The 23857-nt window shown below is 38.6% G+C and overlaps 1 protein-coding gene across 1 annotated transcript in view; it reads right to left on the bottom strand.

The window, feature by feature from the left end:
* TP53BP1 (tumor protein p53 binding protein 1) overlaps window positions 1-23857 on the bottom strand; it is a 70050-nt gene that overhangs the window by 26223 nt on the left and 19970 nt on the right. The window contains exons 12-17 of the mRNA XM_052659472.1: window positions 16953-18279; window positions 13246-13365; window positions 12275-12478; window positions 8826-8883; window positions 6586-6678; window positions 643-1126 (exon numbers count right to left, since the gene is read on the bottom strand). Of these exons, the coding sequence (XP_052515432.1) occupies window positions 643-1126; window positions 6586-6678; window positions 8826-8883; window positions 12275-12478; window positions 13246-13365; window positions 16953-18279 (2286 nt within the window). The remainder of the gene's footprint in view (window positions 1-642; window positions 1127-6585; window positions 6679-8825; window positions 8884-12274; window positions 12479-13245; window positions 13366-16952; window positions 18280-23857) is intronic.

Below are 23857 nucleotides of genomic sequence, written 5' to 3' on the forward strand. Positions count from 1 at the left end.
AACCACGGTTACTAATGAAATTTTATGAACTTCCTCTTGTTAGCATGTACATTTACCCCCTCAATTTTCACTAGTTCCTACACATCCCTACTCTATTTCTAAAAACCTGGTCTTCCAGCCTCACATTCATCAGCCCCAAAACTTTTTTTTTCCCACTGTATCTACTCTCAGCCTCTTTCTGCAGTCCCTGGTTACCTGGGAACTCTCCCTGTTACTGCTGTTTCCAATGCTGTGATACACTATCCTTCACACTTCTACTCCTTCTGGGAACCATAGTGAAATCAACTTGGGGGAGAAGCAATTGGCTCTGATGGTTATAAAGGAGAATAAAAAAATGGCAGCAGAAGATTGAATGCAGAGAAGTACCACAGGACCCAAACTGTACTCCTGGCTTTCTCATCCAGTGAAGACCTACTGGACAAACTCTAGCACCAAAGACTGTAGAAATAGCCTTTGGCTATAGCTATTCAGAATTTCCACCACCCTGTCTCTTATCCTGGATAAACTGTTTTTGTCTTTTAACCACTGGTCTGTATAAAACAGTCAAGAATTATTGTTAAGTGGAAGCAGCACAACTTAAATCCTCTGGGAATCCAGAAAGGTGAAAACAGGGCCCCTGAGGTACCCTATGTGCTCTCTCACCTGGCTATGGAGCGACTCTGTATCATCCCCAGGAGCACTGGCTGCTCTCTCCCCAGTCCCCTTCTCAGTCTGAACTGTGGCATCTCGTCTTCCAGAGTTCTGGTCCACTGTACTGGTCCCTTGTTCACACACATTCTGTACAGTCTGAGTTGCTGCTGAAACAGTTTCTGGGACCCACAAGGAATGTTCTATGGTCTGGATCCCTACGTTATTTTGGCTCGGCCTTTCAATCAAGGCCTTACTAGGTTTCTCCTGACTGGTACTCCACTCTCCTTTCTGGCCTTCTGGCCTATCTATCTCCATTGCTTCCCCTTGAGGACTGGATGGCTCCTGTGTGGCCATCTGCTGGGAGGTAGGAGCAGCAGGCTCTTTGACAGGACTACTGGGCTTCGTGGGCTGTTGACTCTGCCTGGTCCCTTGGTCACCTTCGAACTTTCCCTTCTCCTCATCGTCTTGAGTACTCGGAAAATGGAGCAAGCTTCCCCTGTAAATGAAGCACATAAAGAAACCATGTTAAAAAAAAAACACAAAAAAACCTATCAAGTAAGTGTGTGTGTGTCAAGTGGGAAATCATAATTTGATGATCTGAAAAATGTGGCAAAGGGTGAAAATAAGGTGACCAGGTATATCACCTTACAAGATTTCTCATCATAATTTCATTCCTGTGGAAAAACAATGGTACACAGGATTAGCCCACTATGACAGTAAAATAGCCACAAAATTTCTCCTCTCCATTAGCTATGAACTCTGAAACCCGACAGGAAAATAAGGTCAACAAAAGATGCAAACCATTACTGAAGCCACAGACAATGAGGGCAATTTAGGGATCTACTTTAAAAGAGATCACCTAGGTCGAGGCGTCTCATTTGGCTTTATTAATGGTTCTAACATTCCTTAAATGACTCCCAGCATTCTAGATACTGTTCATTATCCTCTTGACTAATAATTTTAGGAAAAGAAACACAATTTTTGAAGGAAAGAGTTGTAGGTGAGATTCTAGTTTTGCTAGCTATACTGGCAGTATCTACAACAAACCATTTCAGAATGATTTGGTTCTTCAGAGTATTCCTTTTCATTAATCTTCCCATTCGGCTATCAGTGATTTATTTATGTGTCCCACAAGCATTTGATAAATGTCTCCTACAAACCAGATACCATGAAGCCCTGAGGTGCAAAGTAAGTGCTCAATAAAAACACTTTCAACAAAAGAATGTTCTCGCAATCAGTTAATTGCAAAAATCTACTTACAGACTAAATAAACTAATTATATTTAATGTAACTGTGTTCATGTAGAAAATGTGCATGTCTTTTTAATAAATCCTAAGTTCAGACTCTATGACATAAATAACAGCAAGAACCTCTATGATCGACCTACTGGAGTAATGGAAATCAAAACAAAAATAAATAAGTGGGGCCTAATTAAACTTAAAAGCTTTTGCACAGCAAAGGAAACTATAAACAAGGTAAAAAGACAACCTTCAGAATAGGAGAAAATAATAGTAAATGAAAGAACTGACAAAGGATTTACAAAATATATAAGCAACTCATACAACTCATATCAGAAAACCAAACAACCCAATCAAAAAGTAGGAAAAAGACCCAAGCAGACATTTCTCCAAAGAAGACATACAGATGGCTAATAAACACCTGAAAAGATGCTCAACATTACTCATTACTAGAGAAATGCAAATCAAAACTACAATGAGATATCACCTCACACCAGTCAGAATGGCCAACATCAAAAAATCTACAAACAATAAATGCTGGAGAGGATGTGGAGAAATGGGAACCCTCTTGCACTGTTGGTGGGAAAGATACAGCCACTATGGAGAACAGTGTGGAGATTCCTTAGAAAATTAGGAATAAAACTACCATATGGACCCAGCAATCCTACTAAGGCATACACCCTGAGGAAGCCAAAACTAAAAAAGAAACGTGTACCCCAATGTTCACTGCAGCACTATCTACAAAAAACATGGAAGCAACCTAGATGCCCAAAGACAGATGAATGGATAAAGAGGCTGTGGTACATATGTACAATAGAATATTACTCAGCCATAAAAAGGAACACATTTGAGTCAGTTCTAATGAGGTCAATGAACCTAGAGCCTATTATACAGAGTGAATTAAGTCAGAAAGAGAAAAATAAATATTGTATATTAACGCATATACATGGAATCCAGAACGGTGGTACTGATGAAATTATTTGCAGGGCGGCAATGGAGACGCAGACATAGAGAACAGACTTATGGACACGGGGTGCGGGGAGGAAGGAGAGGATGGGATGTACAGAGACAGCAACATGGAAACTTTCGTTACCACATGTAAAATAGACAGCCAGTGGAATTTGCTGTATGACTCAGGGAACTCAAAGTGGGGCTCTGTAACAACCTAGAGGGGTGGGGTGGGGAGGCAGGTGGAAGGGACGGGACATATGTATACCTATGGCTGATTCAAGTTGATGTTAGGCAGAAACTAACACAATTCTGTAAAGCAGTTATCCTTCAATTAAAACATAAATTTAAAATAAAAAAAATAAATCATAAGTCCAGTGAGTTACTATACCATGAAAAACTGCATACTAATGTATTTTTAGATTGCATTCAATATACAGTAACCACAGGATTCCCTGGTGGCTCAGTGGTAAAGAATCCCCCTGCCAATGCAGGGGACACACGTTCTATTCCTGGTCCAGAAGGATCCCACATGCCGTGCAGCAACTAAGCCCATGAGCCCCATGCTCCGCAACTAGAGAAGCCACTGTGGTAAGAAGCCCACACGTAAGAGCAGCCCCTGCTGACCGCACCTAGAGAAAGCCTGTGAGCAGCAACAAGGACCATACGCACACACGCACGCACACGTGTGAGCACATACACCAGATTAAGGGCTTTCCTCGTGGCTCAGACAATAAGAACCTGCTTGCAATGCAGGAGACCTGGGTTCAATCTTTGGGTTGGGAAGATCCACTGCCAGCACAAAGACGAAAAGAATCCATTCTGAACTAATCATGGAAAGACATCTGGAATGTTTCAGGCTGCCATGTCTGACAAAGCATAAACTGAGATATACCCAGAAGATAAATTCAGGGTGACAAACAGTCTAGAAACTATGTATCTTGCTGCTCTAAGTGTTTGGCCACAGAAAGACAGAGCTAGCCATCTGGAAAGAAAAAGCTGTCTCCAACTTGGGAGGCGCTCTCACCCTAAGAAGCTGAACAGACCTGGGAAGACAGAAAAAGGAAGTATGAAGAGTTCTTTAGTGCTTGCTCTGCATCTTGGAGAAGGGAAAAGGAGACATTTCTGAAGTTTCTATCTTGTATAGCACAGCTTACCACAACAGGAGACCAAAGCACAGTTTACAAGAGAGTTCTGGCCAGAGAGAGCCTGGTATATTCAATGCAAATGGTTGTTAAGAGCTTGGGTCCTATCTGTCAGGAACCTCAACTGAATGAGGATATAGGTAAGAGGAAAGAACAGGTTAAGAGTAAAATCACCAGAAGACTAATGAGTAACACCAACCTGGTTTATAAGTGATCATACATACAAATTACTTAGCAGAGTGCTAGATACACAGCAGATGCTCCATCAGTATTACTTGCATAAGACAAAGCATGGACTGAATACACATTTGAATCTTTAAGAATATAACGTATCAACAACTAAGCAATAATAAAAGTGAGCCAAAAGCTAGAAGGGACAGGATTTGATTTACCATTTTAAGAATTGTTCCCACCCTTAAACAAGCCTGGACATTTTACCTCAGTTCAGTTCAGTTCAGTCACACAGCCGCATCTGACTCTTTGCAACCCCATGAACCACAGCACACCAGGCTTCCCTGTCCATCACCAACACCCAGAGTCCACCCAAACCCATGTCCATTGAGTTGGTGATGCCATCCAACCATCTCATCCTCTGTCATCCCCTTCTCCTCCTGCCTTCAATCTTTCCCAGCATCAGGGTCTTTTCAAATGAGTCAGCTCTTGGCATCAGGTGACCAAAGTATTGGAGTTTCAGCTTCAACATCAGTCCTAACAATAAACACCCAGGACTGATCTCCTTTAGGATGGACTGGTTGGATCTCCTTGCAGTCCAAGGGACTCTCAAAAGTCTTCTCCAACACCACAGTTCAAAAGCATCAATTCTTTGGCGCTCAGCTTTCTTTATAGCCCAACTCTCACATCCATACATGACTACTGGAAAAACCATTTTACCTCAGAAACTATTTAGGGCATAACTTCTGAATAGAATTTCAGTTTTAAAACAAAGTTTCATTTTATTTTTTACTTTTTAATTTCTAATTTGACAAATAACAGGCTGCCCTTTCCCCCAAAACTGTTAATCAGAACAATTCCTATCCCTCTAAAGACCAAAGGTATCTCATTGCAACAGCAGCAACATTCAGCAGATTCCAGTCAAATATCAGAATTTTGCTACTTCTCTTTCTCCTGTTAGCATCAAATGAAGGATGTGCAAATCACACTTTGCTCCAAGAAACATCTATCACAAAGATGTGTACATTAAATCTCTCACAAAGCAATAAAGAAGGAAATTTTAGCACCAGAAAAGAGAGAGACAAAAGAAATTCAATAATTTTAAGAAGGACCATACTTCCCTTTCTTCATTAGTTTAGGCTACACAATTCTACTCTGGTACACTATACGTTAGGTTTAGAAACTCATGCCAAAAAAAGCAAATTTTAGCAGAAAAAGCCTGGGTAAAATTAATCCAAAGTGAAATGTGGAAGAACAAACCTCCATATTTAATAAATGTCTAACCATTCTGTTCTGAGTGTAGCTAGGTCTGTCTGAGGGGGAACTGGAATCAACATCACCAGAATTCTCAGGCCCTTCTTCCATTAAGGTTAAACAAAAATCACCAGCATCCTAGTCTATTATAAACCATCTGATAAAATAGGAAGGCAATACAATGCAATCAATAAATTTCCTAATTGCTCAGCCAAGACCACACTACTTTTGAAAACATACAAGGTGGTACTTCACCTAACAAGTTTCCTGATACAACAAAGGATGTGATCTGGACTATCTGATTCCCAAGAATACCAACAAGTTCACATGTAATCATCAGAATGTTTAGTAAAAGCACTGATGTGCTTCTCTTAAATATTTCTACCAATAAGGAACACAGAAATTATCTTGCAGGGTATTAGGACTCGAGTGCCAAGAGTCTAGGTTCAATCCCTGGTTGGAGAACTAAGACCCCTCGGCAAGTTAGAGACAGCCAAAAAAAAAAAAAAAGAAAATTATGTTGCAAATAACACTATTAAGAATATACCTGATGACAAAACATTATTCTATTCCCTAATTACAAATTACTGAATTCTAGAGATATAAGATTCCTAATGAAGATACAAACTTATTCCACTGCCATTACTTATTTCTCCTACACTAAATGTGAGAACCACATATTCCAAACAAGATACTTTTCTAATACAGAAGGAATACTTTGTAACTCAAAAAATTTTTCCAAACTTCAGAGTTGTTCTAAGAGATAATGGAGTAAAGAAATTACTGGAAAACTTTACCTGCATCAAGTCTGATAAATTTTAAATTTAAGCTGTCAAACATCTCATTTTGCTGTATGGGAAACTAATGGAAAATAAAAATTCTGTTAAAAGTAAACATGTCCAAAACTAAGCAAAAGAGAATAATCTTAGAAATTCAGGATGATATATTTTTATAAGTTATGAAGACTGAATCATTTTAAATTGATAGAACTGGCAGAGAAAGACAAAAATCTATCTATAAAATATTTACTAAAACTTCTCATGACATCTCATTTATAAATCTACCTAGAATATGTCACAGTCCCTCAAATAAAACAGTAAGCTCAAGCTCACAAAACAGTAGCAGTATATTCTAGATTTTGTTACCAATCATTTTGTGAATCCATATAGCCCAAAAGATGCTATGAAAATAATGCTCGCCTGATGGGTGCAGAGGAAGAATTCTGACTTCGAGCCTCATCCTCTTGCCCAGCTTCACAGACACAGCTAAACACAGACATGGTCTTCTGGGAACTAAGAAATAAATTAAAGCAATACACTGTTAATTGTGAAAGGAAAAGTACCTCTGAAAATTATCCTTTTAGGTACAGAGAGAATAAAATTCTTTCTCTGAATATGAAAAATCTGAATACCAAATATTTGATGACATTAGGAATCAATGCCAATTTTAAAAGCATGATAATAGCTGTGAAAGTGAAGTCACTCAGTCGTGTCCGACCCTTTGTGACCCCACGGACACCAGGCTCCTCCGTCCATGGGATTTTCTAGGCAAGAGTACTGAAGTGGATTGCCATTTCCTTCTCCAAGGAACTTCCCAACCCAGGTCTCCCACATTGTAGACAGACACTTTACTGTCTGAGCCACCAGGGAACTCAATAGTACTGTGGTTAAGTTGAAATTAAAGAATTCTTATCTTTTGGAGACAGCACTGAAATATTTAAAGATAAAAATGATACAATACTAGAATTAGCTTTAAAAAAATTGAGTGGAGTAGAGAGTGTGGGCAGCATTTATAAATGAATCAAGACTAGCTGTAAGTTGGTAATTTTTGACCCTGGGTGATGAATACATGGCAGTTCATGATACTATTCTCTTTACTTTTGTATATTCATGAAATCTTCAATAATGAAATGTATGAGAGAGACAAGACGGAAGCAAGTAATCTGAACAGTGTCCAGCTACAGACAACACTTAAAAACAGAGTGGTACTGCTTCACCTAAACACAGAGATAGCATTTAAACTACTCTAACAGGGTCCATCACCAACTCGGACATGAGTCTGAGCAAGCTCTGGGAGTTGGTGATGGACAGGGAAGCCTGGCGTGCTACAGTCCATGGGGTCACAAAGAGTCGGACACAACTGAATGATTGAACTGAACTGAACAGAGCTTACTTTAAACGATTACCTATGGTGAACCCAATGGTAAAGTCAAAGATTCTTGAAATCTGGATTCTCCTATATAAAATTTGTTTCACAACAGTATCACTGACTCTCATTCTGTGATCCTCCAATTCAACCCTCTGCTTCAGGTTTTTCCCTATTTTTCTATCCCTACATTCTACCCAAAGGGTCCAGAAAGTTTCAGCAGCATATACTGTTCCCTCTTAACAAGTATATGTACAAAGTGATAACAGGTTGTGCTGGATTTTAACAATTTTGTTAAAACCGAAAGATCAAGTATAAACTCCATTTTCTTCAACACAACATTAAAGAGTTTTCAACTAATAAGGAATCAAAGGTACTTATCTTTCAAATTAAATATGTAAAAAAACAGAAAATAATTAACTTCTCTAGACATAGCTTGACACAAATCAAAGGATTTAGATGAATCACTTACAACTGAGGATCAAATTTAGTCCAAAGACAACTTAGTCAACAACAATTTTAGATGACCCACCAAGCAGGAAATTTTATTTTTAAAAATTCAGATTTCTCTTTAAAAATTTAAAGATTTCACAACAGTAAGTCTGCATGGTAATGACTGGCTGGAAATGAATACTGGCTACCCTCCTTTAAAACGAGACACACGATCAGCTGGCCATCGTCGTCAACATTTCACACTCTTGCACCTAGACTGCTTTACTTATTTATAGCACCTGTCTAGACTGATTTAAGAATCCTCACCTATACTTCAACAACCACTGCTAGTATTTTCATACTGGATGACTCACACAAGAAACCAATGAACAATTCTATTCTCATGGCCACCAGATGGCAAAGCTTACCACCGGAGCCTCAGGATGGGGTCATATTCAAACTATGACAGCATTCGTGACAAAGCAAAAACAACAGGACTGTAGCTAATTTGGCAGCAGAAGAGAATATGGCCTGAGGCTAGGGCTGGCAAGCTCAGACCTCAGGAAGAATAAGGTCCATGGCTACCTCTGTTAACTTCCCGTTTCCTCACCAAAGAAAAAAGGCACTCTCACATCAATGAAAGGAAGACAGGGAAACACCATTAAATATCTTAGTTCTAAATACAGCAAAAGCTTTATTAAAGTATTAATAAGAAAGCCTACGGTCAGATTCAACACACTGCTACACAGTTTCTGCTCAAGTTTCATTTCAAATTTTTTTCCTTTCTTGATAAATTATCCTCCCCTTATTACCAGTGGCTTTGTATATTAAACTCCTCTAAATAGCAACCAGCTCTGGTTACCTGGCAACAGCCTCAGCAACAGCAGTAGATCCATTTTTCCTTTCACCAGTTGCTGGCTCTGAATAAAAACAAAAGAAAGGAAAGAGAAACAGAACTCAGTATCACACCTTAAGACCCCTTAAAAACCTGCTCAGCCCCAATGATACTCTAAAATAATGCTTGAATTTCTGAAGCTATTGAAGGCCTCTTTTCACTATGACATTTTTAAAAATCGTAAAAATAAAACCCTGATCTACTAGTATTTGCAAGAAATAATAAAAAAGGAAATAAGAATAAAAAGTGAACATGAAAAGATTTATCATTTAATGACATGTTCTTCTCACTTCCACTGATTTTCTTTCAAACTCCCTACAGAAGACTATTCAGTTTCTCCAGAAATACAATATAATGAATTACTAAGAAAATTTAAAAATGAAAGTGAAATTTCTATATTTCAATTCACCTCTTCTCATACAAGTAAAAAAATCATGTAGTAAAAAAAAATTCTATTTAAAAATTTCAAAACAAATTTAAAGAAACTTCTGAGAAAGTTTATAAATGTGAAACTAACACAACATTGTAATTCATCTCTATTTCAATAAAATGTTTTTTAAAAGAAAAAACTTTAGTAATTATGCAGGAAAATTGCACAAATTTTAAATAGTGTTACGAGAACCCACACACAGAAGATACTCAAATTCTTTCCAAAGAGCTTTTGGGACAGATATTTGAAAAATAAAACACATTTTCAAGAAAGAATCCATAGTAAAAAATTAAAGGTCATACTGAAAAGAATTCCATATTCTCAAAGCAATGCCACAGGATTAAAATGTGTTCATTTACCATTAATTCTAGCCTTAGAAAAAAATGAAAAATACTTTAAAACATTTCTAAAACATTCATAACCCAATGTAATTTGAACAGTTCATCAAGGAGGCAGCTGAAGCTTGGTGGTCAGAGGCCTGGCTCTGAAACAGGGAAACCTGGCTCAGGCCCCGGCTCCAGCACTTAGCGGTCCAAGCTGGGGATAAACTTCATCTTGAGTCAGTTTCCTCATCTATAAAATAAAGACAAAATAGAACCAACCCAGGGACTCCCTAGGGGTCTAGTGGTTAAGACTGCACTTCCACTGCTGTGGACTGGGGTTCAACCCCTGGTCTGGAAACTAAGATCCCACAAGCTACATGATCAACCCTCATAGGTTTGTTGTGAGGACAAAATGGGGAAAACTATTAGTATGGTGCCCGATTATCAGGAAAGGTAGTAAAATTTAGTAATACTGTCATCTTTTAACATTTAGCTCCATTTAAGGTCTTCCCAATTTTAACTTCAAATCTAAAGATTCAAAGCTATCGTGTACTCTCTTGCTAAGAGAAGATGACAATAATGATGAAAAGATGCTATACTTTATTTCTACTGAGGTTCTAAATTTTCAAATCAATAACCACTGAGAAGCAGAACTGCACTCTAATTCAGAACCAGACTTCTGGCTCTTGGAACTACTTTGAATTCAGGCTACTTCATTTACTAGCTGTGTGACTCCCGGGAACATGCTCAACCTTTCTGTGCCTCAGTTTCCTTACCTATAAAATGAGGATAACAACTGGATCTACTTTACAGGTTTTGTTATCAGATTTAATGAGTTTTACATGTATAGCATATATATGTGGCATATAGTAAGAACTCAAAATACATAGCTACAATTTCTTTTCTTCAATCTCATAGAATCAGAGTTCTTATCAGGTCCACCCACTCTATCTGCAGTCTTTGAAAACTCCCCTTTCATCCCTCTTTCTCAAGAATCTCATTTTTAACCCATTTCCCCTTTGGAGATTTCCTTTCAATCTCTAAACCTCCTTAGGTATCCCTCAGCCTGAAAAAAAAATAAAAAAAAAAACCTCCTTCAGTTCTATATTCCCCTCTAACCTGTTATTTTCTCTTCCTTTCTTACCTTAACTTCTCAAAAGTAGAATACATTTGCTGCCTCTTCTCCCCTTTACTCCCCAGTTACCATCAGTACAGGTCCCACCCAAACCACTGTACTGAAATAGTTCTTTCTAGAGTCACCCAATGGATCCTAACTGCCAAGTCTAATGTACATTTCCAGATATATCTTTCTAGACCTCACTTCTGCATGTGACATTTTCTTTTAACTCTCCTCCTCACAGGCTTCCATGGCTTTATACTCTCCTAGCCCTCTTATCTCGGAGAAGGCAATGGCACCCCACTCCAGTACTCTTGCCTGGAAAATCCCATGGACGGAGGAGCCTGGTAGGCTGCAGTCCATGGGGTCGCTAAGAGTCAGATACGACTGAGCGACTTCACTTTCACTTTTCACTTTCATGCATTGGAGAAGGAAATGGCAACCCACTCCAGTGTTCTTGCCTGGAGAATCCCAGGGACGGGGGAGCCTGGTGGGCCGCCATCTATGGGGTCACACAGAGTAGGACTGAAGCAACTTAGCAGCTTAGCAGCAGCCCTCTTATCTTAGATAAGGAATATTCTCCTTATCTAGAGGAATATTCCTTTACAATCTCCTTGATAAAACTTTTTCCTCTTCTAACTCCATTAAACCGCGTTTACAAACTTACTAGTGGACGAATTACAAGCTTCAAAGTCAGATGGATCTGATTCAAACTCCTGCTCCACCTCTTACCAATTACTCTAACAGTAGGTTTAAAACCTCTCTTAGTCTCAGTTTTCTCATCAACAAAATGGAAACAAGATTTACTACAGAGTGCTATCATGAAAACAAAATGTGGATGTAAAGTCATTCTATATTTTTTCTTGTATTATTTCCATATTTAACTGGTCCCAAGATCCCCTCTATTCTGCTATTCATCTCTCAAATTCATCCCCTCATCTCTGTCCCACTACTAATGATCCCACTTCCTGGTTAAAGACTGCATTTGCCAGGCAGCAGAACAGAAAATGGGCAAGGAAAGGAATGATGCACAAATTTTTCAATCAATCAACTGATCCTTTAAAAGAAGCAAATCTGACCATATCACTCCCCGGCTTAAAATTCTTCAGCTTTTCAGCATGATGTAAAAGGCCTTTCAGAATCCAGTCCTGACTTTGCAGCCATTCCCATGTACTTTCTCTGTATTCCAGCCATACCAAACAACTTGCAATTAATGTGGGAAAGTCAACTTAAACCTACAACCTGAATCCACAATCCTACATTTTCTAGTCACTTCTGAACTCAGACATTTCTGACTATGAAAACCAATTACTTTATATAGGCACAAGTTTAATACAGAGATACAAGCAGCACCATAGAGATTATAAAATGGAGCATCTTCAGTAACATGACAATGACTAGCAAAAATAAAGAATTAAAATTCATGAGAATAAGACTTTACAAATAACATTTCTAAAAGTTTCAATCATTAAAACCAGAAGAAAAAAAATAATTCCAGAAGATCTGGAGCCACTAGTTACCCAAGATTAACATAAATAAAACTTACTTTCCAGGCTAAACTGCAAAGACTCTTCACTTGCCTCAGTCTCAGGACTGACCAATTTCATTCTCAGACACAACTGATCACCCACTTCTGGGGCAGCCCCAGAATCTCCTTTTTCATTCCCAGGTATGGGATCGTTGGTCTCCACCATGCTTTCTGACATGACATCACTGGTTGTTATGGTGCTTTCTGGATAGTTGCTAATACCTGAAAGAAGGGAGGCAGGGGGAAGAAAGAACACTAAAATACAAACATGAAAAATAACAATTCAAAGTCATCAATTTGTCTGTTTGGCTCCACAGCTCTGCAGGATTGAAGAGGATTCCTAGGATAGATCCTGTCACAAGTATCAACAACTACGCACTAGTACTGACACCTGGTCTTAAGAAGAGCAACAGGATTCAGTTCCACTTCTGCATCTGGACAAAGGATGCTGCATGAGCCCTCAGCCAACCCACATCTGCCAGCATCAGGCATAGGTAGCAGGAGACTCCAGACGGCATGACTGTTACCTCCCAGCACTGACTGGAGAAAACAAATAGGTTAATGTAGAAGACTACTAGCTGCTTCAGGGAAGGAGGATCTAAATTTTCTTGCCCTGTCAAGCAGCAGCAGACTGATTAGCCAGGGTCCTGAGTAAACAGTGCTCCTACCCTACCTGCTCTCCCTTCCTTATAATAACAGCTCTAAACCACTGTTTAAACCCAGATACTATGGCCTTGCAAGTAACAGAATAAAATCTTCATAGATATTCTTCCTTCCTTCCTTCACTGTATCCTTTCCTTCCTTCCTCTCATCACTGCTCACATTTCCTGGGAGTTAACCCATGGAATCAAACACCATAACCCTATTCTTCCTAAGACAAAAATCAATCTCATCAGCAGGCCCAACTCGTCAGATATAAAAGAATCACTGGCATACAGAACGATATCTCAGAAATTCTGCTTTAAACATCATTACATTTAATCACTCACCAATAGGAGTACTGTGTCTCTTGGGCTCCAATTTTAGGTGCCCAATAAGAGGTGGAGTTGCACCAGTCAATGGTGGAATAATATCACCTTCTTTAGGCAAAGTAAAATGAAATGGAGTTTCTGGAGAAAGCAAGAAACAAACAAACAAAAAAAAAAAAACCGATGATAAACAAAAAGGAAATCAAAACATAAGTACAAGAAAGGCAAAAGTGAGGAGAACTGCAAGAAATATCTCAATTATCCTTTTCCTTTGCTCCCCAATTCTGCCTCATTCCCAACCCCCCTCCCTCATCAGGCCTCTCAGCCAACGTCCTACTGTTCTCTCTCACTCATCAACAGAACTGGCACAAAGTAGACAACTAGGGAACAGGCAAACAGAGGAAGCCCTAAAGTTCAGAGGCCCTGAGGAACACGGGGTCACAAGGAACACAGACACATCTGAGCCCCAAGACAGTAAGTAAGCTGGATAGTTTCAAATCTAGACATCTTAATTTTGTGTAATGTTATCTCAAGGCGTTCATTTATAAGCTTTAGCAATCTGCAGGATTTCTCTATGTTAAAGTTTGATGTTAATACTTATAATTTACAATCTACTCAAAGAGCAGACAAAGGATTTCATGAGCTAAAAGGACTTCAAAATACTCATTGGTTCTAGAAGAAATACACAGGTTTCACAATTCAGCAGTACTGACCAGTTCTAGGCCACAGCAGTGCAATGGTAAATCTCACATGTATGAGCATTCCCACTGTAGACATACTGGTCATTAACGAACATCTGTCTAGAAACAAAACCTTATTTTTTAACTAGGTCTCCATTCCAAATTTCTAATCAGAATTAGCAAATGGCCAAAATCATATTTTCTGAATTCCTATTTATCTCTTTTCATAAAGTGACTAAGTTTGGGGGAAAAAAAAGAATTATGCCAAACTGCTGTTCTTAAATCTGACATGTGAAAAGTTGTACTTAAGTTTCCTGGAATGGCTCAGAATAACTGTAATATGGCTTACCCAGTCACTATTCCTTATGAAAATTGTCTAATGTCCTTTCCACATCACCAAGCAATTCTCTGATTCCCAGGGGACATTTAGTGGGTGCCGTACAAAGGTAATTCTGACACTGTCTACCCAGTTAGTGTTAGTCACTCAGTTGTGTCTGACTCTTTGCAGCCCCATGGACTATGCCCACCAGGCTTCTATGCATGGAATTCTCCAGGGAAGAATGCTGGAGTGGGTAGCCATTCCCTTCTCCAGGGGATCTTCCCGACCCAGGGATCAAACCCAGGTCTTCTGCATTGCAGGCAAATTCTTTACCAACTGAGCCAACAGGGAAACACACAGATAGCATCAAATCCCACAAATTAAAGGCTCAGGCCCACAAGACTATCCCCACTTCAGACACCAATCAGCAGTCCAAGCTTCTAAGCACCCAGCTCTGCATCACAGGTTCCCACAAGGATGGAAAGTTCCCATGTGCTGCTTAAACTGTGAAGAGCAGAAGTGGAAAGTCTCAACGTCCCATCTAACTGGCCAAGAATTCCACCATAGTTACAGCAAAATGAAATGGGCTGGTAGGTAAGCATTCATTCTCTGGCAACTCTTTAAAAAGTAAGTCCTTCAAATTAATAAAGAACTTATAGAAATTAAAAAACAAATATACGTCACAAAGCGTCATACACTCTGAAGACTATTTTACATAATTTTCATTCCCAGAACCACCATCTGATCTCTCTCTTGACAGGAACTATCCTTCACATTATGATCAACCATTCAGACTTTTTGAAAATCTGTATAAAATTTTTAAGTAGAGCCTTCCACATGACAAACCACAATATGCGAATGTAATATGCAAGCATTAATTACAGAAATTTATAAACTTAACTTAGCACTACTGATCCAAAGCATCGCTACAACCTAACAGATATTGGCTTATATGGGTAGCAGTGCCATTATCTGGTCTTCAAAGCCTCATTTCTGGATTATTACAAGAGCCTATCAATTACTTTGCCTGCCTGAAGTCTTCCTCTTTCCCCAACCCACAATTCTTTCTGTACAACAACTAAAGCACCCTTCCTACAAAACATGACTTAGACTGATAACAGTACTTAGAAAGGAAACTATAAAAGTCTTTAATAATGTAGAATACTAGGTCTTCAGAGAGTTCTTTGCCATAACTCAGCAGAATTAGAGAAACGGTATCATACAGTTTGGGGCTTCCCTGGTGGCTCAGACGGTAAACAAGTTGCCTGCAATGCGGGAGACCTGGGTTCCATCCCTGGGTTGGGAAAATTCCTCTAGAGGAGAAAATGGCACCACTCCAGTACTCTTGCCTGGAGAATCCCCATGGACAAGAGGAGCCTGGCAGGCTACAGTCCATGGGGTCTCAGAGTTGGACACGACTGAACGACAAAGGAAATATCATACGGTTTTTACAGGAAGAGCACAGACTTAGGAATCAGGAGACCGAGGTTCTAGTCCCACTTCAATCATTAACTAACCACATGACTTTAGGAAGAAGAGACTGAACCCAACACCCCCTAACCTCCTTTTCAGCTCCTTTTCATTTCTTGTTCTAAAAAGGAAAAAAAAAAAAAATGAACATCAAATCTAATAAAAGGGAGCAATTTTGAGATGAAAAAAGTACTAAATCATTCCTAAACAAGAGGTATAAATTAGAACCAGGAATATCGAAAGGTATCATCACCCATACTAACAGCCATGATGCTACCTAAACATTGCTTCTCATTTCCATTATCTTTAGAAACTTGCTTTCTTAAGTATGTATTTTGGTTTTTTGGTTTGTTTTGTTTTTAAATTATACTGACTTCGGGCATTCAGAAAGTCTGAATTCTTTTCAGCTAATGTCAGACATGATATTCTAGAAATATTTCAAAAATAAGCCATTATTCTCATTCTAGACTATGTAAAATAGATAAAGGGACTTCCCTGGTGGTCCAGTGGTTAAGAATCTGCCTGCCAATGCAGGGGACACGGGTTCAATCCCTGGTCTGGGAAGATTCCACATGCTGCGGAGCAACTAGGCCCGTGCAACACAACTATTGAGCCCACGAGCCAAACTACTGAAGCCCCAGGAACCTAGAGCCAGTGCTTTGCAACAAGAGAAGCTACCACAATGAGAAGCCTGCTCACCACAACTACAGAAAGCCCAGCAAAGCAACAAAGACCCAGCACAGCCAAAAGTAAATGAAACTTTTAAAAAATAGAATAGATAAAGCACACAAACTAAAACTTTCCCAGTTAAAGGTTTAAGATGTATATACATTGAACCAATGGTAGAAACTGAATCCCCATAAGAAGAGACCACCACACTTTTTTTGAACATGATTTAACTGCATAAGGTAATCAAAAAAGGTCCCTGTACTTCAAGGCCACTGTCCAAATATAAAAACACAGAGTAAGGCTAAGACTTAAGTAGAAAATACCAGATTGGTACAATTTTCTAAATACTTAGAAAATTCATGCTAGTTACACCTGAGTTCTAAAGCTGATAAAAACCTCAAATGATCTCTGATTCCACAAATAATTAAAGCTACAAAAGAAAAAAACCCATATTTTAATGACTGGCTGCTCACAGACATAAATCCAAGTTCATTTTCAGCCCTGATGTAACAAGTATGCCGTTCTCCCCTACCTTCCATTCCAAATCATACTCTGGCTGGAAACACAGAACAATTTACACTCACACTTACCACTAGAGCTTTCACAGAAGCTTTGTGAAGCCTGGGCAGAGGCTTTCTCCAGTTGCTGGGCCTCTACACCTGAGTCCACGTGCTCTGCATTAGTCACTTTTGAGTCTTCCCTTAAGGTGCTATCGGTTCTCTCTCGTGGTTGGGGCTGCTGCATTTCCTGCTCAGGTCCTGGAGTACCAGCTGCTCTCACTAAGGTCAAAGGAGGCTGTGGAGAGTCTGCCTCTACAGGTTCTTTTTCTGCAGTCATTGATTTTCGATCTCCTTCACACTCTGCACTCTTTTCTTCTTGGATATCTGCTCTATTCTCAGCACATGGTTCTATTTCTGGAGCATCATCCTCCCACGACTGAGAATCTGAGCATTTCTCCACTCCCTCTAAAGGTTCAGAAGAGACATCAACTCTGGGAGATGGTTCCTTCACATCTACAATGACAACACTCGAGTCCTCTGAAGTAGCTTCTTCCCATGCTTCCTGATCCTTATGTTCCAATTCCTGTTCAAGCACTGGAAGCTTCTGGGGAGAATCAATACTTATCACACTGGTTTCCACTTCCATAGCTTCCTGGCATTCTTGTTTGGGGACTTCCTTCCGAAGACCCAGCCCTTGCGACTGAGTCTCAGTCAGAGAAAGATGCAATGTGACACTCTCCAGGTTTTCTTCTTTGGGCTCCTCTCCTTGACTTTCACAAGGAGTCTCAGGGATTTCTTCCACCTCAGACCCTGAAGACCCCTCCTCTGGATGATGTTCTTTAATTTCTATAGCTTCCTCCTGATCTAACACACTTGAGAGTGCCTCAGATCGAGTAGCTGGAGAGGGAACTGCCTGACTACCTGAATCACAAGTGAGATCAATACAAACGTCTTCCGCTACAGGTTCTTCTCTGCCTTTGCAACCGGCAGATAAAATACTAATGTCATCCCTGGTTCCTGTGTTGTCCCCCTTTGCTTTATCATCATTCTGATTCAGTTCTACTTGGCCCTCTTGTGCAGGATCAATCAGGATACTATCATTTTCAGCAGGAACAAGTTTAGAATTGAGAACAGGAGACATGGGCTCAGTATCCTCAATCTGTGTGTTCTCTCCATCTTCATCAAGCCTGTGAGAACTCAAGCTCTCTATCTTTGAGGACTGGCTATACTCACTTGTAGAAAGCATTAACTTACAAGAATCCCCTGTCAAAGAAAGTCCCAGATCCTCAGTGGAATTCTTTGGTTCAGTCTCTGAAGCTTTAGAAAACTCAACAGTCAAAGATGAACTATGCAAATCTCTCCCCTTCTTCTCATCATTTGATCGTTCTTCCAAACTTGGAGATGGAATGAAGATATCCTTAAGAACAAAAACAGACAAATAATCATTTCTTCATAATCATATTTCTTTTATATCTAGTCCTTCAATTCTAAAATTTCTAAATCAATTACACAAGAATTTTAAAACTCCAGGGCCATAACCTCAGAAATACAAGCCATAATCATCACTTATTTCATCAACACAAGTCAATATTTAATGCTTTTCTTGTGAATCACTGATCTAGAATAAGCACAATCCAAACAAAAACCTGTAAGTATTCAAGTAGGTACAAAAACACTTAAATTTACTGCATATCACTACTAAAATCATGTCATACGCTGTATGATGGGCCGTCAATTATACAAGAATCACATGAACATAAGCCCACACAGTCCACTTCAGTTCTCACAAAGTGGGAACACATACAAGCATAACTCAGAGATACTGCAGGTTCAGTTCCAGATCACCACAATAAAGCAAGTCACACAAGTTTTTAGGTTTCTCAGTGTACGTAAATGCTTAAACTATGTAGTCTAAGTGTGCAATAGCACTGTGTCTTTAAAAGATGTACATATCTTAATTAAAAAAAAATTTTTTTTTAATCCTAAACATTGACTGACAATTCTGGATTGCCACAACTCTATCTGTAAAAAAACAAATTATCTGCAAAGCACAATGAAATGAGGTATGCCTGTTCTTATTTCATGTCCCACTATTTCAAAACGTGCTGGCACTCACAAAGCAAATGTTAAAATTCAAAGTTTATGATAATCACATTAGTCAACGGATACCACTACACACCAATATGAGAGGCTGAAGGCTTAGTAGGAAGATTACATTATGTTGGTAAGGACATGGAACAACTACAACTGTCATAAACTGCTGGTGGCAATGCAAAAGCTACCACCACTTAGGAAGACAGTCTGGTTCTATCTTACAAAGCGAAACATACATTAGTGTTACAATATGATCCAGAAATTGTATGTGTAGATATTAACCCAAAAGAAATAAAATCATAAGTCCACACAAAGATGTGTACGCAAATGTTCACAGCAGTACCAAACATCCAAAAACTAGAAGCAACCCAAATGTTCATCAAGAGGTGAATAAGTATCCTTATCACAGAATAGTACTCAACAATAAAAAGGATTGAAATATTAATACATGCCAGAATGTGAATGAACCTCAAAAATTAGCTAGGCTAAAATATTCAAACACAAAACATCATACACTTATCATTCCAACTGTAAGAAATTCTTGAAAAGATAAAACTGTAGTGACAGAAGGCAGATGACTGGTTGCCCAGGGTAGAAGGCGGGGTGGGGGGGTGCGGGAGGTGAGGAGGGATCAATCGTAAAGGATTATGAAGAAGCTTTTTAGGGTGACGAAACTGCTCCATACTTCGATGGCGATGATGGTTATACATTTATATACAACTACCAAAATTCATCAAACTATACACTTAAAATGGCAGTCTCATTTTATGTAAATAACATCTTAAAAAAATTTAACTCAAAGTTTAATGTTTTTATGTAAGAATTTACATTTAGGGTGTTGTTTTGCTCAACATAAATTCTACAAAGCTCTAGACATAGCTGGTAAGGCATTCATTTCCTATGATTTTTATGAGAATGAGGAGTCAAAGTATGTTGCCAAACATTCTGTGCATTCATTAACTTCTAATATTTCAATGTTTGGTCTTACTGTTTACCCTTTCAGATTATAAAAACAGTAATAAATTTTATCTGCTCATATACTCCCAGGCATGACTGCATAAAATTGGTTCAACATTTCTAATGGCAATTTGACAATACACAACAGCCTTATATATTCCTTAGTCAAATAATTCCATTTCCAGGAAATTATTTGATGAAAATACACTGAGATTTAGCTACAATGCTGTTCAATACTAAAACTATTTAGAAAAGGAAACAATATGATATATCCTAAATATCTACAGATAGGAGATTCATTTAAAAATTACGATATACCTAACACGATGGAAGACTTTATAACTGACATATAATTGTGCATGAGTATTAAAAAAATTATAGAAAAACAGGCTATGCATTAAATAAACATTTTCTAGTTAAAGAAGTTTATGAATATATATTTTATTGTGGTCTATACATTTTTACATAAATTTCCATGTTTTTTAAGTTGTTAATAATACATAAATACCATTAAAAAGTTACAAGCAGTTATTTGAGATAGCATAACTGATAATCTTAGTCTCACTTATTTGTATGTTACATACATTTTATAAGAAATCATGTATTTTTTAATAAAAAGTAAGTCAATTCACAAAGGCTTATAGATAAGACATTGCTAATAAAATTATAAGTAACAGTTGTTTTTTAAAGTCAAACTCATATAAAAATAACCACCTCAAAGTGAGCATTTACAATGTGCAACCACCACCTCTATCTACTCTGAAAACATCTTCATTACTCCAAAAGGAAATCTCATACCCATTAAGCAGTTGCCCCATTCTGAATATGCTGTAAGAGTTATCAAGGTAAATATTTATATGATTTTTTACAGAATTTTTTCAATATATATATAATTTCTGTCAGCAAAATAAAATTTCAGGGGCTAACCAGCCTAACAATAAACTTTATTTCTTAAAAGGCTTCCTGGCTCTAGTATCTGGCCCCTAATAATCTCTGAAGGCTTAGTCAGAATAATAAAGTTAAGTGGGGGAAAAAAAAAACCCCTCAGGGCTCTGGATAAAGACTAACGAAGATTATCAGGACTTCCATCAATGAGTCAACCAGTCTAGACTCAATACAGACCTAAATCCATAGTATTCAAGCAGTCAAAAACTGGTCTCACACACAGTTTAAAAGCCACTAATAAAATCATCTATATGTTTATCAAGAATGAGAAAGTCTTAAATATCAAACTATTTTCTACTAATCCTCTCCTCAGCCCTCACACCCTGGTGAAGGATCAAAAAGGCTATGTGCAATTAACAAATATATTAGGGGAAAAAAGAAAGAAATACATGAAGTTACCTTTATCTTAGTTTTCTCTTGATTAGTAATGATTTTATTATAAATAAACAGATCTCACAACATCAAAATTAGGTTGACTTGGACTCCCATAACCAATGTAAAGAAAAAAAAAAAAAAACACAGATGTACAAAGGTGAGCCATTAAGAATAACATAAGGAGTTTGATACACAATGAAAAAGTATGGAGATTCCAAATAAAAACAACAGATTTAATACACACATTTACTTTAACTTTTTTCCAAAATCCCACTAAGGAATGGTACAGCAATTAAAACAAAAAGTGAATTTTCAAGAAAAAGAACACAAAGAAAAGATAACCACAATAAAATTTCAGAAGAGTGGTCATCTATTCAGCAGACTAGTGAAAACTGAATTCCTAAGACAGCAGTGAAGAAAGCCAAGATGTAACCCAAATTACACCTCAGAATCACCATGCCCCAAAAAAGATTCAGGACTTGGCAGCAGCCCAGGTAACTCCGGAAGTGGTGATGAGGGCAGAGCTAAAATCAGGAGGATTGACTGGCTGGAAATCTATTTCAGAAGCAGTTTAATCCCCAGATCCTCTCTCCCTGACCCTCGTCCTCCCTGGAGACAGTAAAACATAACATCCCTGAAATGGAGGACAGGGGGCACAGTTACCAGAAAGTACCATACTGGAAATAGGGAGATTAAATGAACATTTACATTGAATAGAACCTGCCCCTGTCTCTCAACACCCCCAGTCCTCTTTCAGCATAGATTTCTAAAGTAATGGCAGACAAGAGGGAACCTGAACAAGATGAGATAAATCAAGATACTGACATTAGGAGACCCCAGAAATGGCCCTACATATCATATCACAGTAAATACCAGAAACAAGAAGCACCAACCGCTAATTCAGAACTTCTAATCTGTTTTCTAGGATTTCTCCTCCTAAAGGAGGCAGACAATCAAGGATTTACCATCACACTCTTAAATTAGAGGAAAGCCTCTAATTCAAAAGTGAAACACACAACTAACAAAACTAAAACGTATGTGAAGAAATACTGACCATTACAGGGAGAAAACGTCTCAAAAACTAATGTTAATATTATTATGGAGATAAGACAGTATTTGGGAAACTCAGCAGTGGCCACAGGACTGGAAAAGATCAGTTTCCATTCCAATCCCAAAGAAAGGCAATGCCAAAGAATGCTTAAACTACCGCACAACTGCACTCATCTCACACGCTAGTAAAGTAATGCTCAAAATTCTCCAAGCCAGGCTTCAGCAATACGTGAATCATGAACTTCCAGATGTTCAAGCTGGTTTTAGAAAAGGCAAAGGAACCAGAGATCAAATTGCCAACATCCGCTGGATCATCAAAAAAGCAAGAGAGTTCCAGAAAAACATCTATTTCTGCTTTATTGACTATGCCAAAACCTTTGTCTGTGTGGATCACAATAAACTGACCACCTGACCTACCTCTTGAGAAACCTATATGCAGGTCAGGATGCAACAGTTAGAACTGGACATGGAACAACAGACTGGTTCCAAATAGGAAAAGGAGTACGTCAAGGCTGTATATTGTCACCCTGCTTATTTAACTTATATGAGACACGCTGGGCTGGAAGAAGCACAAGCTGGAATCAAGATTGCCGGAAGAAATATAAAAAACCTCAGGTATGCAGATGACACCACCCTTATGGCAGAAAGTGAAGAGGAACTAAAAAGTGAAAGAGGAGAGTGAAAAAGTTGGCTTAAAGCTCAACATTCAGAAAACGAAGATCATGGCATCCGGTCCTATCACTCCATGGGAAATAGATAGGGAAACAGTGTCAGACTTTATTTTGGGGGGCTCTAAAATCACTGCAGATGGTGACTGCAGCCATGAAATTAAAAGACGCTTACTCCTTGGAAGAAAAGTTATGAGCAACCTAGATAGTATATTCAAAAGCAGAGACATTACTTTGCCGACTAAGGTCCGTCTAGTCAAGGCTATGGTTTTTCCAATGGTCATGTATGGATGTAAGAGGTGGACTGTGAAGAAAGCTGAGCACCAAAGAATTGATGCTTTTGAACTGTGGTGTTGGAGAAGACTCTTGAGAGTCCCCTGGACTACAAGGAGATCCAACCAGTCCATCCTAAAGGAGAGCAGTCCTGGGTGTTCACTGGAAGGACTGATACTAAAGCTGAAACTCCAATACTTTGGCCACCTCATGCGAAGAGTTGACTCACTGGAAAAGACTCTGACGCTGGGAGGGATTGGGGGCAGGAGGAGAAGGGGACGACAGAGGATGAGATGGCTGGATGGCATCACCGACTCGATGGACGTGAGTCTGAGTGAACTCCGGGAGTTGGTGATGGACAGGGAGGCCTGGCTTGCTGCAATTCATGGGGTCGCAAAGAGTCAGACACGACTGAGCAACTGAACTGAAGATAGTATACCTATAAAATGACAAAATGCTGATCTTTTTTTAAAAGGGAGAACATTTGAGAAAAAAAAAAGTAGAGAAATTTAAAACCCAAGAGTAGAAATTAATAGCTCAGAGAAAGGTTAAAAGATGGTTAAACCTAGTAATTGCACTCCTAATTATATATAATGAGAGAAATAAATTATGATACATATAATAGATATAACA

The sequence above is a fragment of the Budorcas taxicolor genome, chromosome 21 (genome assembly GCF_023091745.1).
Source record: "Budorcas taxicolor isolate Tak-1 chromosome 21, Takin1.1, whole genome shotgun sequence".
Lineage (NCBI taxonomy): Eukaryota > Metazoa > Chordata > Mammalia > Artiodactyla > Bovidae > Budorcas > Budorcas taxicolor.